Source organism: Trichophyton benhamiae, assembly GCF_000151125.1.
Source record: "Trichophyton benhamiae CBS 112371 chromosome Unknown contig00294.0, whole genome shotgun sequence".
In the NCBI taxonomy this organism is placed as follows: Eukaryota; Fungi; Ascomycota; class Eurotiomycetes; order Onygenales; family Arthrodermataceae; genus Trichophyton; species Trichophyton benhamiae.
This window is the reverse complement of record NW_003315087.1, coordinates 296,896-313,381: the sequence shown is the minus strand read 5'-3', so window position 1 is coordinate 313,381 and position 16,486 is coordinate 296,896. Positions and strand designations below refer to the sequence as shown.

General features: G+C 49.7%; 6 protein-coding genes across 6 annotated transcripts; 2 read left to right on the top strand and 4 right to left on the bottom strand.

Annotated features, from left to right (window-relative positions):
- Positions 1–2,152: 2,152 nt before the first annotated feature.
- ARB_02460 (uncharacterized protein) lies at positions 2,153–4,125 on the top strand (the record flags this gene model as incomplete). The annotated part of the gene is made up of 2 exons (XM_003011355.1): positions 2,153–2,835; positions 2,913–4,125. The coding sequence occupies 2 exons, from the start codon at positions 2,153–2,155 to the stop codon at positions 4,123–4,125; spliced, it is 1,896 nt and encodes a 631-aa protein (XP_003011401.1).
- A 557-nt stretch (positions 4,126–4,682) lies between these two features.
- Positions 4,683–5,535, bottom strand: ARB_02459 (uncharacterized protein; the record flags this gene model as incomplete). The annotated part of the gene is made up of 2 exons (XM_003011354.1): positions 4,683–5,424; positions 5,492–5,535. The coding sequence occupies 2 exons, from the start codon at positions 5,533–5,535 to the stop codon at positions 4,683–4,685; spliced, it is 786 nt and encodes a 261-aa protein (XP_003011400.1).
- An 865-nt stretch (positions 5,536–6,400) lies between these two features.
- Positions 6,401–7,190, bottom strand: ARB_02458 (uncharacterized protein; the record flags this gene model as incomplete). The annotated part of the gene is made up of 4 exons (XM_003011353.1): positions 6,401–6,694; positions 6,746–6,992; positions 7,014–7,032; positions 7,142–7,190. The coding sequence occupies 4 exons, from the start codon at positions 7,188–7,190 to the stop codon at positions 6,401–6,403; spliced, it is 609 nt and encodes a 202-aa protein (XP_003011399.1).
- Positions 7,191–10,048: 2,858 nt separating this feature from the next.
- On the bottom strand, positions 10,049–10,969 carry ARB_02457 (uncharacterized protein; the record flags this gene model as incomplete). The annotated part of the gene is made up of 1 exon (XM_003011352.1): positions 10,049–10,969. The coding sequence occupies one exon, from the start codon at positions 10,967–10,969 to the stop codon at positions 10,049–10,051; it is 921 nt and encodes a 306-aa protein (XP_003011398.1).
- A 1,651-nt stretch (positions 10,970–12,620) lies between these two features.
- On the top strand, positions 12,621–13,676 carry ARB_02456 (uncharacterized protein; the record flags this gene model as incomplete). Its single annotated transcript, XM_003011351.1, has 1 exon — positions 12,621–13,676. The coding sequence occupies one exon, from the start codon at positions 12,621–12,623 to the stop codon at positions 13,674–13,676; it is 1,056 nt and encodes a 351-aa protein (XP_003011397.1).
- A 697-nt stretch (positions 13,677–14,373) lies between these two features.
- Positions 14,374–16,021, bottom strand: ARB_02455 (aldehyde dehydrogenase family protein, putative; the record flags this gene model as incomplete). Its single annotated transcript, XM_003011350.1, has 3 exons — positions 14,374–14,487; positions 14,657–15,541; positions 15,611–16,021. The coding sequence occupies 3 exons, from the start codon at positions 16,019–16,021 to the stop codon at positions 14,374–14,376; spliced, it is 1,410 nt and encodes a 469-aa protein (XP_003011396.1).
- Between the last annotated feature and the right edge of the window lie 465 nt (positions 16,022–16,486).

Sequence of the window (16,486 nt, the reverse complement as noted above, 5' to 3'; positions counted from 1 at the left end):
TATACTTTATCCGGTATGGATTGGAACACTTCTCGTTGCTGGAGAGAAAAAGGAGATGAAAATGAAGCTAGTTAAGAAGACGAGACAACGATAGGTAGGGAGAGAGGTGCGGAGGCGAAGATGAAGGATCAAGGGATAAGGGAAGAGCCTTCGCTTGATGCTCTCAAAAGAGATACCAACTCCGAAGGCAAAGCTGCAGTTTGATACGGATATTTACTCCTGCATAGCAAGTTGCGTCAAATAGCCAGTCAAACAGCCAATCTAGCAAAGGTTGAACATTTCTGATCCCTGCAAAGAGCATGAGAGAAGGCCATATCGATACTACGTTGTAGGTTTGTTGGTTGCCTCTTCACGGTTGACCTGGCTTGGAAGTAGTGAAGAAAGATGCCAGAAGAAACCCTGGGTTTCTGGTCTCCTCGCCTCTGCGCCCAACATTACGTAGCTTGTTACCCTGCCGAGTTTCAAGGTGCTGGTACGTGGAGATCCTGTTGTTCTGGAAGCCCTGGCATCGTATCAGAAAGCCCTTAGCCAGACAAGGGCTGTCCATGTCCAGGAACACCTCTTCCTGCCTAATTTAGCCCCCAACCAGGGATACGGGTGACCGGGCAGTCAAGCTTAAAAATTTAGCGAGTGTATGATGATGATTAGGAAGAAGTCAGGCAGAAGGGCGATGTGCAAAGGAGTATCAAAATGATGCAACTGCGACAACTGACCGGTGTGGACCGTGAATGGCATGAAAATGCAACATCTTCCAGACCGGACGGGTGGTGGTTCCGCTTATCAGGAGAAGATGATGCAGCCATGGTTAAGCTTCCAGATCACCATCCAGGACTGACAGGCATCAGACACAGCGTTGCATCAATCCTTCCGCGGAATCCGCTTTAGCAAGTCCGTATATTCTTCTCGTAGGTAGGGAACATAGCTGGACGAGATTGGTTTTGATGCCGATATATTGAGTCTTGCTCAGCCAGAACTCCATCTAGAAGAGTTGAAAAAAATGCCAGAGTAGAGACCGTCTAGGCCGAGGGTTGTCTCCTCAGTCCCGGCCGCTTTGGCTCCAGTGCATTATAGCATCTTAATACACATTGCTTAATGGGACATCCCTGCTTGATCTCCGCCGCTAAGGCACAGAAGCAAACCGTTATCCCACTTTAGTTCGCGGGTAACTAAGTATTAAGACGTCAGTTACGGTTAAAGGGAGAGTGCTCAATATCTCGGTGGGGAGTTTGATTTCTGGTCATACAATGCATCCCAGCAGTTGATCCACCCCTGATATCCCGATATGACTGCACATCAACTCGTTGCCGAAGAGAATAGATCCCTGAAGCGATATCGATGGTGGAAATGAGCTGGTCTTTGCATTGTATCTTCCCTGTAAAGACCACCCTTCCCCTTGGTTAGTTAGTTAGTTAGCTGCTTGTTCGGCAGGCCGTTTAAAGGGGGGGTCTGTCGCCTAGTTACCATCATCACCATCGCCTCCAGCACTGCCACCAGGACCACCAGACGGCAGCCGAAGCACTCAGCATACAGGTAGCCGATAGCATCGTATTGAGCCTTCGCAGTTCTTCCGTGACTCCGTACCTTTTTTTTACCACCCCGCTAGGTTAACTAGCTAGTCAGTTATTCTGAAGCAACGTCGAGCGGTTCTTGGTCCGGCCAATATTTATATAACTATTCACTTCGGCCGTGATAGGGTCACATCGCTATTTTATCCCGAGAGTCATACGAGATTATCCCCTCCGTCGCAGGCTTCCACGCCTCGAGTTATAAAAGGGGCCTGTCGTCTGGGTTTGTGAAGTCTGCTGTTCGTTGGCATGCCGGTTGTCAAACGTACTGGTCTGACGTGTATGGGTTTGCTCTAGTTATTCGCCTTCTATATCTCCAATCTCTCCACGGATCAGAGCCTACGATCTAGATCGGTCAATCGCTTGACAACGCCTTATCCTACCTTATCATCGCCAGCGAATACCCTCTAGCGTACAAGCGACGGTGGCAGCTCGGAGACCGTTTTCCTCTCGAAGCGAGCCGGCAGTTGACTAACTAACTAGTTAGTTAACGGGACCGTCTTTGATCTCTCCGTATAAGATCGTATACTCTAGGCCAGCCTCCGTATCAGCACAACACCTCTTGGATCGTCACCCGTACCTCGATAATGACGTCCATCATGTCTGTACACAGTATCGAAGAGGACGAAAGTGACCACAACGCTGCCGTTGAGCCGTTCGAGGGGGAAGACGAAGATGCCAACGGCGAGCCCGGACTAGACCTGCAGGGCGACAAGGAGCAATTGATGCATGACGAGACAATAGACAACTTCCTTGCACCCCTCGCCGTCAACGATGCCCGCCTGTACCAGCTGGGATGCCGCTTCTCCCAGCTCTACCTCGAGCTCGCGCGCACTTCTGACCAGCAATTCTTACCCACGCCCGTTACCCGGCTGCCAAACGGCCAGGAGACGGGCCGATACCTAGCCATAGATGTTGGCGGGAGCAATCTCAGGGTCGCCTTCATCGAACTACTCGGCGCTGCCGCCGACGACCTGGAAAACAGCAGCGCCAGCAGCAGCAGCAACGGGCATCCGGCCAGCGAAGCCGTCTCCAACATGGAAAAGTCACGTGATACGCTCCGAAAGGCGCAGAGGCATCGAGTGCGCCGGACGTTGGAGAAAGCATGGCCGATAGCTGAGCATCTCAAGATGGACAAGGCCGAAGATCTCTTCCTATGGATCGGGGACTGCATGGCCGAGGTGGTGGCGGACAGCCTAGCTACCGATGCGGACGTCCAGGATGCCCCTGAGGAGCTTGAGATGGGCATTACCTTCAGCTTTCCCATGATGTATGTATAAATCTACTTGATAAAGTAGAGAAGATGATATGCACGGCTGCTAGGATCTGGCTAACTCCCTTGGATAGGCAAGATTCGCTGGCAGAGGCTACGTTGATGCCCATGGGCAAAGGATTCGCAATCACATCGGATCTAAACCTGGGTAAGATACTACTAGCGGGCTATGACCGGCATACCCGACGTCCATACGGCTCCGACGAACCCTCTACCAAACGACGGAGGAGATTCCCATTGCCGAAGCTGAAAATTGCAGCCATCACCAACGATACAGTTGCTACTCTCGCTTCACTTGCCTACATGGTCAAGTCTCTACCCAACAGCCGAGTTGCCATGGGCCTCATCGTGGGAACAGGATGCAATGCCACAATACCAATGAAACTGACGGACCTACACGAGTCTAAGGCTAAATGTGTCTCCGCACAGCAGCCTAATGCAACAGAGACGGTGGTTAACACAGAGTTTACTCTTGGCGGCGCAGCTCCCCCCTTACGAGAGCTGAAGTTTACTACCAAATGGGATATTCAACTCGACGAGCAGTGTGCTCGACCTGGATTTCAACCATTTGAGTACATGACTGGAGGACGATACATTGGCGAACTGGTCAGGCTCGTCTTCTACGACTATCTAACATCAGTGCTCAAGCTGTCGCCCAAGTCACTACCAGCGAACCTCATACAAGGCTACGCTCTATCAACTAGCTACTTATCTAACCACATAGCCCCCACGCATACCGATCAGGATCTAGTAGCAAAGCTCAAATCTACCCTACCTCCTCCGGAATCAAGCAGCTGGAACTGGGACATCTATACTGCCCGAGCATTCCGGAAAACAGCTAGGATAGTACAGACACGCTCTGCAGGGCTTGTTGCAGCAGCTGTTGTTGGTCTTCTAGCATGTCAAAAGGAGATTCAGCTACGCTCCGATGGCGCTACCAACCCCAGACGATCTACCAATATCATAGTCCCGTCGTTTAACAATTCAACGGATACCATCACAAGCGTGTATAGACCCGCATCTACCACGCCGCAGGACCCTTCTACCCCGGCAATGGATTCGCCGCCATCTGGTTGGCAATCTGGCCCTGAGGAGTTGGTCGTTGCTTACACCGGCGGTATTATCCAGCACTACCCGAATTTCAAGGAGACATGCCAGGGCTTCATCGACCGTCTTGTTATATGGGATGGCCCACAAGAGAGTGGTAAATCTGTGTTTCTCCGAGAAGCTTCTGACGGAGGCATCATTGGTGCCGGTGTCTTGGCTGGCATGGTATCAAGTGCATGAGCCTTTGTCTTACTTTGGTTGTCTACTTTCTTTTCTTGTCCCTGAAACGTCCATGCTTTACGACTTACTACTTGAAATGCCTTGATGTCTCTTCCCCACGATATACATTGTTATGTTTCTTCAACGAAATGGAAAAAATAGATAGGTTGGGGTTGACGCATGTTTGCCTGGCTCGTTTGGAATAAAGCAATATTAACCACAAGTTAATACTACCTGCCTGGTCATCTATCAATTGGAGAACCCCTTGAATTGGCTGAAAAAGACTGAACTGGCCAATCTAGGCTCAGTTATCCCGAAATACTTCAATTTCTACTTCCTATCTGTTCTAGAAAGTTACCTTTTTAGATCTTTTATCCTGCAAATGCTCATCACCAGGATGCTGTTGCATTAGGCCCCCTTTCCCCTTTGCCCCTTTGCCCCTTTTTCATAATAACAACCGCCATTGGATCCATATCTCTTCTAACCTAATGTCATAACTAAGTGTGGCGGTGCAACCATGTACGATGGTGTGGAGGGTCTTAGCCATCGACTTCTTGGGGGCATAGGTTGCACATGGATCATGGCGCGGCACCGGCCTGATTAACGCTAGGGACAGAAGGATATACCCCGACAGGATTCGTATGGTGAGGACGAGGGTTGGAAACGCCGTTTGTGTGCCTGTTATGCTCTCGCTTCACCGTTGCTAGGGTTGTTGCCGACATGGTAGATTCAGGGGGAATCTGTGTCCGAGAAGTTGGATCTGAGATTGATATCGTAGATGTCGTCATGGTATAACCCGCATGTCTTGCCTGTCTTCTTCGTCTGGGATAAGCCTGAGTAGCCCTGGGAGCCAGAGTAGAAGCCGACATCGTGCTGGGTTCAGGAATTAGTCGGGTGAGAGAGGTCGGGTCCAAAGTTGAAGCCTCAATCAGAGTCGACGGAACTTGCTCAGAGCTCGTTACTTGAGAAGTTGTACGAGTCATGATGGATGCGGACGTCAAGGTGGACTCAGGGAGCATCTGGATGGATGAATCCCCTCGTACCCGAAGAGTGGTAGCACTTGGTTCAGGGTCCAGAGTCTTTGGTTCATGGTCTCCCGGGATACCTGGCAAGCCTGTAATCACTGGAGACTCCTCGTCATTTTCATCATCTCCATTCTCATCATCATCATCACCGTCACCGGGTGCTGGATATGCCGTTTCCGATGATGCAGGGCCCAGGTTGAATGAGCCGGAGACAAGAAGGATAGGGGCACCAGATGGGTAAGGCTGGATTTCAGGAACAATTGATGGTGGTAGCAGTTGTCCGGTAGTGACCGAGCTATAGAATTGGAACGGTTGTGTCAACTCTGATATTTCACCAAATCCAGGGGCAAAGGTTTAGGTACCTGAGGATGGCTACAGCCAACGCGAACATAAAAGAGGACTGCATGACTCAATGGCTCTTGTGGCTTAGAGTTCTTTCGGTTTCTATATTTTGGTTTACAGAATGCTTGTATCAAACTGGTATCTTCCAGCTTGGATGGATGGTATATATATTGAAGCTGTCTCGGCTACTATTATCCCATCTCAAATGCTATAGATGTCGGGTTCAAGCTTGCAACCCTATAACCACGTCAGTTTCCTGGCCATCGCGACAGTATACTTCTTTGTTCCTCATCCTTAAGTGCTATGCGAGCTCCTCGATCACGAAATATACGATGTCCATGGTGTTTCATATGTGCTTCTTACTATGGCGTACAGAGATTTGAACTACATTTTATACTGCGTTCTCCCCGCAACGGAAGAACACTGGCTTAGAGATAACTGGTAGTGTGGGTCATAGCGGAGACAGAGATACTAGCGCCTGGTTACGCCAGTTCCCGTCTTCTTGCTGCTGAAACAAATTCTCAATGGCAATCGTTTCCGTGAACGGAGTGTCAAACTTGTATTTCCCTGAGACTAACAGCTATATTGAGTTGGAGATGATGCAAGTTCCCGATGGCGTTTTGTCTGTGGCTGTCGATCTGTGTCAATCGATGAGTTCTGTATACTCCGACATAGTATATACTAGTAATGGCCAAATATATTTGGAGAACGATTCCATCATTAATATCGTTAATTGTTTGCAACTATCTGATCTAGGCTAGGGGTAAAATCGGGGGATTAAAGGGCTCATATAGAGCGGTTGAATTAGGAAACAAGAAATAGACTGGGGGCATAACTCGTCGGGCCAAGAAAAATTCACTTTTTTTATAGCTTTGCTTTTAAGAACCGGTCATCCATATTTCGTTATATATCGTAAAATCAATGTGCGCTTAAGAAGCGGTCAGGGTAGGGCCGAGAGTGGCAGAAGCGCTGCAAGACTTGGTGACGGTTGGGCAAACCGAAGTGCAAGTTGGGCAACCGTAGTTGACGCTGACGGTCTTGGTGGTTGGGCATCTCTTGTCGTGGCAAGGGATGGAGGTGGTAACTGCAACAAAGCAAGGACCATCACATGGTGGAGTGTAGGTGGCAGGGCAGAAGGCGGCCCTGTAGGAGAGGGTCCTGGTGTAGCATGGCTTGGGGGTGATGACTGGCGCAGGAGAGGCGCTGACAAGGGTGCTATTAAACTGTTAGATGTGTCTGGGAGAAGTATTCATTGCCGTGTTATGTTTTCATACCTGGCGGCAATGACGCAAACGGCGATGGCCTTGGAGAAGAACATTTTGAATGATTTGGGATGAGAGTGAAGTCTCGGTGGTTTTGAGTGAAGAGAAGTGGTATGAAGTGAAGCTGGAGAGCTTGGGAGAGGAAGAAATTGCTTTGAATGTCTTTTGCTTGCTTGCTGGATCGTTGTCGTTGTCGTTGTCGTTGTCGTTGTCGTTGTCGTTGTCGTTGTCGTTGTTGTTGCTGTTGGATATTCGAGAACTGAAGGAGAGAGGAGCTCACTTATATAGCTTTTTGACGGCTACACGTGAAGCCACGGATAGACAGTGATCCGAAGAAATTTCTTTCCTTTCTCAAAGAATGCAGAGGTTGGGATTCTTTTCGCGCTCAGCTCTCGACAGCATGCATACGGTGAATTGGCATGGCGGCTTCTTGCTCAATGAGAGTCAGAAAATGCATCTACCTATTTTAGAGTTAACGCAGCATCAATTATTTTTTTAAGTTCAATAATGCAAATCTCCCCTGGATGGAAAAAGGATTCGATATAAAAAGAAATATACCCCCGGTCGCACTCGCACCGCCGATGTGCCACAGCAGGGCGGGGGGCAAACCAAGGTAAAGGTTGAGCGCATAAAGAGCCTGCTCTCATTTTTTTTGCAATCTTTCTGCAGGATATAAATTCTCCGTGGTATTTAGAATTAGCAGCATGATCTAGCCTTTCATCAGGATTCATGAACAACCCATGCATACCAGGCCGGATGTTTGACGGCTTCCTGGCCAGTGGGCCGTTGAGCAGCAGGTATACGGAGCTCTAGAAGCCAGAGAACGCAGTAGCGCTCGACTGAATGGAAATCGACGAGCACAAAACGCACGGGATCGAGTCGTCCGTCAACAAGGGACTCGGGTGTTGTTAAAATCCCGAACATTCCAGAGAGACAACGACGGAGCACCATGCGCCATGGTCAAGACCAGGTGGGAAGCAGTGGTATTTGCAATTGGAGCAAGCCACCATCCCTTGGAATTTGAATCTTCCCTGAATATTGCGTCGGCAATTAATATGAACGGCAGCAAAGGCTGGTCGAGACACCCTTGGCTAAAGAGATTTCCAGTATACTCCATGCAATGGAGTATACTGTCCCAGATGGAAGGAGGAAAAAAAAGAGGCTTGACATACCCCTCCACGGACCGGCGCGATGTGATAGCCATGGGTTTCCTATATTTGGAGATGGCCTTCTAATAGCTCATCCATTTCTCCTATATCAGCTATCCTTGCCCGTAGCTCGGAATCAGCAGCCGTTGATGGCAGGGAAGTTTATGGATGTGCATGTACGCTGAACGCTCGGTAGCGAGAGTCAGCCCATGTCCGCGGATTGGACAGGATCCCATTGGCATTAGGCTGTCAAGCTCGCCGTAGTGACAGAGGCCAAACACTCCATTGAATCCTATTAGCTTCTCCAGTGCATTCCATGTTGAAATGAAGGCATTCAAATAATCAAAATTCACCCTTGAAGCTCAGCAAGAGAAACGAAAAAGAAAGAAAAAAAGAAAAAAAAAAAAAGAAAAAGAAAATTTGATAAACAAATGCCAAGCCTTTAAACTTAAAATAGTAATCACGTGAAATCAATTCAAGCCTCACACGTGATTTAATGTCATGTGATGCTGCCTAGCCGGATTTGGATGGTCGATATCGACTTCACTTTTGCGAATGACGGAGAGACTTTTAAAGAGAACAGAAGGGCGGGAGACGAGGATAGCTACAACGTGCGCCGTTTGACTGGAGAGTGCTCGGCTCTGATTCCTCAAAATTGCTCGTTTATTACTTCTTGTTCGGTGGAGAGTTGGAGGCTACCGCAGAAGGGTGGAAACATGAGTGCTCCCGCTTACTATGAGCTGTACCGGGGCAGCAGGTATATTGACAACCCACGCTGTCTGGAAAACGCAAGGCTAACATGATTTCACTCTGACCAGCATCGGCCTGTCTCTGACAGATACCCTCGATGATTTGATTAACGAAGGCCGAATCGAACCCCAGCTTGCCATGAAAATACTGTCCAACTTTGACCGCGTCATTACGGAAGTCCTTGCGGACAAAGTGAAGTGCAAGCTCTCCTTCAAGGTATGCATACCGGCTGACCCGGAAAATGGTCTAAACGAGTGCGAGCCGCCCCATGCTACAGTGGCATAAGGCTATCTGTTGTCAACCATTCTTTTCAACCATTTCTTTCGCTTGTGGCTGACATGTAGGGGAATACTCCCCGTCACTTCATTGTACAGGGTCATCTCGATACTTATCGTTTCTGCGATGAAGTTTGGACTTTCCTTGTCAAAGATGTCACCTTTAAGCTAGATGACCAGTCTACCTTACATGCGCAGAAGGTAAAGATAGTAGGGTGTAACAGCAAACGACCCGGAGAGGCATGATCTCTTTCACCTACCAGCCCAATATATTGTGGCATCGTTTTACGTTTCATAACGACAGTTGTGCCAGTCTATCATGGGCTGTGCTATCTCGTATGTATCACCTCCAGGGCGAAATTTGAGCATGGGTCGGGACTTGTGGGAAGGCATTCCATTCCCTGGAGTTTGGGCAAGAATTGGCGTTTGGGACAGCTTCAAGGAGATTCCAAGGATTGACAACGAGATCATAATGACATCGCTTCTGGAAATACTCACGGCTAGTTTGAATACATGAATATCCTCCAATAATGTCTTCTTGTTTCTTCATATATCTGCTACTCCATCGATTTCCTTGGATTTCTAACTGTTCCGATATCCTGGCTGCATGGGAAGTCGAAAATTCAACCTTTTCGCGAAGTACAATGTACAAATCCCGCTCAAATAACCATGATAGAGTTAATGGATACAGAGAGTGGGATGATATTTTCCGGTGAGCAGGGTTCATACAGCTTTCCGTCTAGCTTGCTATCCGCCTAACCGTAACTAATATATATGAAACTACAAACGAGCTACAGGGCATTATTGCCAACCATTTCGATGACAAGGGCCATGTGCAATTCGTTGCAAAGCCAACGGGGTCCGAGTGGCTACTAAGAGTCTTGGAAATCGACAAGGATATGATGCTCCAATGTCATGGAAATATCGGCATGATTTCATCATCCGAGGGCAATTCCCTTCAGCTGAATAGGACAGAATTTGCACTGCAGTCATCTAGGGATATCCAATCCCAGTGAGGGCAAGCTCCATTCCATTTTCACGAAATTTTCCTATGTTAGGTTGCGGTGTCAGGGCAAAGAACGCTTTATTTAGGCACGTCTTCTGAGATACCAGCGACCATTCCTCCAGAGTGTGCGTCCATATCAAAGGTTCGACGGTATTACCAGTGGCGAAGATCCAATCTTGAAATCGTTGATCAAAGTGAGCGTAAAGGCGTGAGCGATCTGGAACTCGCCTTGGGCATTTGGATGGAGTCCATCGTATCCGGCTTCGCAATTACTCGTGCCACAGCTATAGTGCTCCTGCAGCTCAACCAGATGTATGGGTGATTGCTCAGTACTCCATTGCGGCAGTGCAAGCCGCAGAATGGAATTATACTCGTCCGTGGAAACTGGTAGGTCACCTCTGCCGATGAAGCTGCGCTGTGGGATGTTCGCAACAGCAAACTTAAGGTTCGGGTTCGCTTTACGGGCGTTGTTTATCAGGCCGTAAAGAGAGGCCACGGCATCCATTGGCTTGCTGAAAAGCCATCCCAGGTCATTAAAGCCGAGCATCAGCAACATCATGTCTGCTGGATGGGCGGATACCACGTCATAAATAAGGTCTTTATCGAACGCTGCTGATCGACCCCAGACAGCAAAGTGATGTCGGTCAAAGTCTGGAGAGACTCCAGGAGCATACCCGCCACTGGTTTTGATGCTGCTTGCTTTGGGAGCCTCCTCTAATTTGTTCATTGGAGGTGCTGGTGCATCTGGCTCAACGGTGCCTGTATACGGCCCTACAAAAGTGACAGCTATACCCTCGGCTTGAAACCACTGCCACATTCGATAGCGCCATGTCCAGTCACCCTGTTTGCCCTGTGTCATTGAGTCACCCACAAACATTACACGGAGAGCGCCTGGCTGTCGTGTAGCAGAGCCCTGGCCGACTGAGGAGACGATCCTGTCTGAGGAATGTTGGTATTGAGACCTCCCTGGCCATCGCGGCGGTGTAGCGCTTAAAAAGGAAACCAGAGCGCACAGTGTGAAGAAGAGAAAGAGAACCTTTGCCATGACGCGCTCCATTATATTTGGATGTGAGGCTGAAGGTTAACGGTCGAAGGTCGTAAGGCCCTTCACAACAACCCAGAGTCATATTTATTTCTACCGGTTTCCCCTCTCTGGCAGTGGCTAGGAATGCCTATGTAATTTTCGCCTTGCTCTTCATACTCGCCAACACCTGGGACTGCTGTAGAGCGCCATCATTGGCCCGGAAATGACTGGAAGCGGCTAACCCTCGATGGATTACTAGGGTAAACGCTGGTCGAAGCCATGGCGACATACATTAGGGCGCATAAATCCACCGATGATTCATTTGAATACCCACTCTCCCTACCTGCTTGCCAACAGGTGCTTCAGCCCAGGCCTATCACTCGTTACCATTTCGATATTAACATGCATATGTAGCTGCATTATCGCCAGGAGTGATGCACCGATGCGGCTATTACACCGCTTGAGAAACAATTGCTGTATAGAATAGCCTTATATCCATCGATCGATATCCGTGGAGTTTAGATGCTATGGTTTGATACTTAACTGTATTCTCAGGTACATACTCCGTAGAAGGGCTGTGGTTAAGTTTTCTATGCGTGAGTTCGCTGGGTACTGCCGAGTGACAGAAATTTCAAGTAGGATAACTCGGTGTAAATGTCACAGTGTGATCAACAGGGGTCATCTTGGCTATTAAGAACGCCTGCTATAGATCCATTATCTGGCCTGTTAACTGGCCTGCTGTCTTCTCTTGTGCTAGACGATTGGTCATTCTGTAACCGAATGCAAGGATAGCTGGTATTCGACTGTCTCAGCAATACAGAGCTTGTCTGACTCCCAAAGAAAATCAGCACTCCTGTGGGTTATGGCACAAGCAATTCGCTTACAAGAATCAGTATTCGTTTTATCGCCCATTCTCAACGGAGCACTCGCTTTATTGATTCTCCTCGCTGCTGTACTCTGTAGTCTTCTGCCAAAGGTATAGCCGTCTATTAACTAGAGCCGCACATCCACCATTGAACATGTCCAGTTGATACTCTGAGGGAGGAAGTAAGAGATGAAGGATGACATAGTCCATGGATGTATCTCGGACTCTCCTTACTTCAGTCAAAGAGGCTGTTATTCAAGCGTCAAACGATATCTCGATGTAAACTGAACGTTTGACGTCAAGTTTGGCGCCTATTTAGACTTTTGGTGACATCGTTGGCTTGCCAGCGAAAAACGACGACAAACGTCAACACCACCAACAACTCGAGACTCACTACGGCCAGCAGCGTCCCCTACCTGAAAGCACACAACTTTAAAGATGCTACTATTGGCGATACGATGCCCCGAGTTCTACCGTGGGAACTGGACGAGCCGAAGCGGGAACGCTCGACACCAGAGAGGCCTATCAAGCGTGAGCTAGGAGCGCAGCGGAGCTCGACAAGCACTGCGCTGTCAGGTAGACTCGGTAAGTGAACAATCCAGCGTGTGCATCTATCTGCAGACATGGTACATCCGCTAGTTGGTACAGAACATGGCTAACTTGTGTCCGCAGATCGAACACGCTCAGCTTCGCCTGTTAGAGAACCGCCCTCTGAAGAGTACGCAGACCTAGAAATATCCGGCCACTACACGGGATACCTGGCTAACACAGAGATCTAGACTTATGATAGATGGCCTCGACGCCGACGATCAATACATAATGGTGGAGGATGAGTTCCTGTCAACCGCTCGATCGTTTACGGCACATTTGCATCAGGCCGAATATACTCGTAAAAGGAAGCAAGCCAAGACGGCAAATGCCTCGAAGGTGATGAGAATGACCCAGCGAAGGCCTACCGATCCGAAGACGTCTATGAATAATGCAACCAAAAAGAGTATTCAGCGCGAATCCTCAGATATGCAGCGTCTAGAGGCATTGGAAAAGATGAAGGAGGATGCTGGAAGGCCGCAGGTTGATGATTCTGATATGGAAGAAATAAACGACGAAGATATAGGGATGAGTGATGAAGACCGAGACGATGACCCATGGGTAGGAACTTCATTGCAAGCATTGATGGTGACTGCGAAGCAATCCCGTCCGCTCATGGGTCTACAGGGGATCAAGTCTTCCACAAAGGCAGCGTTGGGCTACTCCCGACCAGCGAACACGAGTGGTGGCGTTGAAAAGTCCTTGCGAGACAAGGGCACAGACGAAGGTGTGAAGGCCAGACCAATTTCGAACATTCGACCTCCATCGAGGGCGGATGCAACGGAAGACTTTACAGCTTCCAGCGACGATGATGACCTAGGCGTCCAAGCTAAGTCATTAAGCCGACCACCGGCTATATCAGCTCGATCTAAGACATCAGTACCAGCATGCACCTCCAAGCAAACTCCTGTCGCTCTCCCGCATAAGAGAGACTCGACTCCTTCAATTACAAGGGCAGACCCAGCACCCTCGCCTATCAAGCAGCCACATGTAAACATCAGAGAGTCCCAGAGCTCTAGCAGTGGGTCGTCTTCGCCTGCTACTCGATCAAATTCAGTACCAAAGCCTCGTGGAAGCTCGAGCTCCCGATTTGCAAAATTCTTCGATGAGCAAGACGAGCCAGCCAAGGAACCGGGCCCGAGCCCTGCTAAACGCCAAGTGAAAATTGAAGAAAGTGATCCTACATTTGACCAGATCAAAACTTTCCAGCCTGAGAATGCAGGGGTGCGAGAGGAGGGTAAGAAGCATCGAAAACAGCGCCTGAGCCAAGTTCCGACATTTCTATGAGGCGGATATCTATTCATGGGCCGTTTATCAGTCTAACTCCGGGGCATTGCTGTGAATATGGCAATGATGGGGAAACTTAAATATGCAAAAAAAAGTACGCTGGTTGAAGATCTATGAGAAGCAACAACGCCGTCGAAACCTTCTGCATGACTTGACTTTTTCACCCATCCCGCTGCGGCATTTAGCTCCTTCGATATACTTCCACTTAAAAGGGATCATTCCATGTCCCCTCTGTCCGAATACATGGTAGGTGCATTTGCGGGTTCAGTCTTATGCAGCATATAGAATATGCGGCGGCGCTGGGAATCAACAACCGGTGATCTTGGCGACAGAAGACAAGAAGGGCATATACCATCGGAGCCATGGTCCGATAAGTCTAAGATGCCGCCAGCCCTCGTCCTGCAGGACGGTGGAATTCTCCGGCGTGGCTTGATAGAAAAAAGAAAAAGGAAAGAAAGACAGCCATAGCTTTTCCCTACGCCGTAAAGATGAGCGCCCGGCGCATCTGCATTCCAGGGCATCCCGGATATTATATAGCAGAGATTAACCTCTTTCGATTAGATTGGAAAAAATTTTCATCTTTGGATGAATGGATAACCAGATGAAGATAGAGACTTAATATTCGTACAGCTCGAATTAAATATAATTATCATATAACTCATGAGGTGCAAATCCAGGCAGAGCAGACGGAGGAGCTCTATTTTGGATAATCCTTCAGGTGGAAGCTTTTCAGCTTGATGAACTGGTCGAAACCAAACTTGCTGAGGGTAACACCTCTTCCGGAATTCTTCCATCCGGTCCATGCAAGGTCCTATGAGAAGAAAGGAGGTTAGAATGTGGTGATGCCAGAAGACTTGGTACGGGTAAAAGATAGAGTCAAACGGGAAAAAGATTATGAACCGAACTGGGATATCATGCAACTGCAGCATGGCGCAGAACAGCGCAGCGCAGCGCAGGACAGGGGGTTCGACAAAACTCACTGGGCTCGGATAATCGGCTCTGTTGATGAAGACGGTGCCAGCTTCGATATCCTGGATCAGCTTCTCTCCTGTCGCTACGTCCTTTGTCCAGACGCTAGCAGTTAGTCCGAGGTCGCTGTCATTCATCCATCGAATGGCCTCGCTGTCGTCCTTGACTTTCATGACGGGTATGACGGGCCCGAACGTCTCTTCAGCCATCACCCGCATACTGTGTGTGACACCTGTGAGCAGCGTAGGTTTCACGAAGTTGCCGACGGGCGGGAGGTTATCGAAGGTGCTGTTTGCAGGAGTTTCGTCCCTGGCGCCGCCCTTGATAGCATCTTCTATGTGCGAGAGAATGTTCTCTCTAGCCTTTTGAGATATGACGGGCCCAATTTGGGTCTTCTCGTCGAAGGGATCACCAACGCGATAGTTGGAGAGCACCTTTTTGATTTCCTCAATGAAGGCATCGTGGACCTTTTCATGAACGTATACCCGTTCGATAGAGCAGCAGCTCTGACCGCTGTTGAAGATGGCGCCGTCGACAATCTCCTCCGCGACCCAAGCAAGGTCTACATCTTGACGGACGTAGGCTGCATCATTACCGCCGAGCTCGAGGCCGACGTTAACGATCCGGTCTGCTGCTGCTTTCTGGACAGCCAGACCTCCAGCAACTGAGCCGGTGAAGCAGATGTGGTTGATCAGGGGAGACCGGATGATGGCCTCGAGGTTGACGAGCGACCCGCAATGGAAATATTGCAGTACGTTCCGGGGAAGACCAGCTTCGAGGAAGATGGACGACACCTGTTCGACGACTGTGGGAGTTTGCGGAGAAGGCTTCAGAATCACGGCGTTTCCAGCTAGAATCGCAGGGATCAAACTATTGACCAGGATCAAGTAAGGGTACTATGCTCAATTAGCATCTCGAGCTGAAGACCAGAAACAACGCAACTGGCTAGGAAGAGTCTAGCTTACATTCCAGGCGAAGATGATGAGAACGACGCCGAGGGGCTCCTTTTTGAGATATCTCTTGAACCCTGGTTCAGCGTCCCCAGGCACCGGCTCCCCGAGCGCCTCGCCCGCAACTCGGTTAAGATATTCACCTCGCTTGATGGCCGTCGTGATCTCAACCCCCGTATAGGCGATAGGGCGCCCCATCTGCTCGGTCACCTCGCGCGCGAGGACGTCCTTCTTCTTGGCCATCAGGTTCAGGGCTCGGGCGACAATCTCCTGTCTCTGGGCGAGCGTCGTCGACTTGGAGAACGCCCGGAAGGCCTCCTGGGCAGTCTTGGGCAGCGCTGCGAGCTCATCCTGTGTCACGCCAGCTCTGGTCACCACGGGCTTGCCGGTGATGGGCGAAATGGTCGTCAGCGTCTCGGAGGCCATCGTCGACGGGGTCAGCAGTCAGCGGGTCAGCGGCGAGCAGCGCAGCACTTCTCTCTTCCTTTGATATGGTAGCTCCGTTAGCAACAGCAGAGCAGGTTATAACGGGCGAGGGGTCAGCGAAGACGTTGAAGCTGGCGACGCAGCCCGCTTTTAATAGGAGTTTTTGACTTAGTTATCCTCGGTATCAGTGGGTCGAGGGCGAAACAACGGAACAGCCGCGTTTACCGACACTCGCAACTCCGCGGGTTCGTCACGCCAGCGAGCTCAGCGTGGGGTGAAGGTGAAGCTGCTGGCCCTGCTGGCGTGTGTCTCGCGCTCGTCCGGGCGGTGATGGCGCTGTTCGACGCCCGCTGCAGCGCCGGGATATCAAGCGTGCCTCGTCGTCTGCCTTTCGCTGATGCGGCGAAACCGCCGGACAAAAGTTTCGGCATCCCGTGTCCCAAAGCGGAAATGGGTCGCGCGACC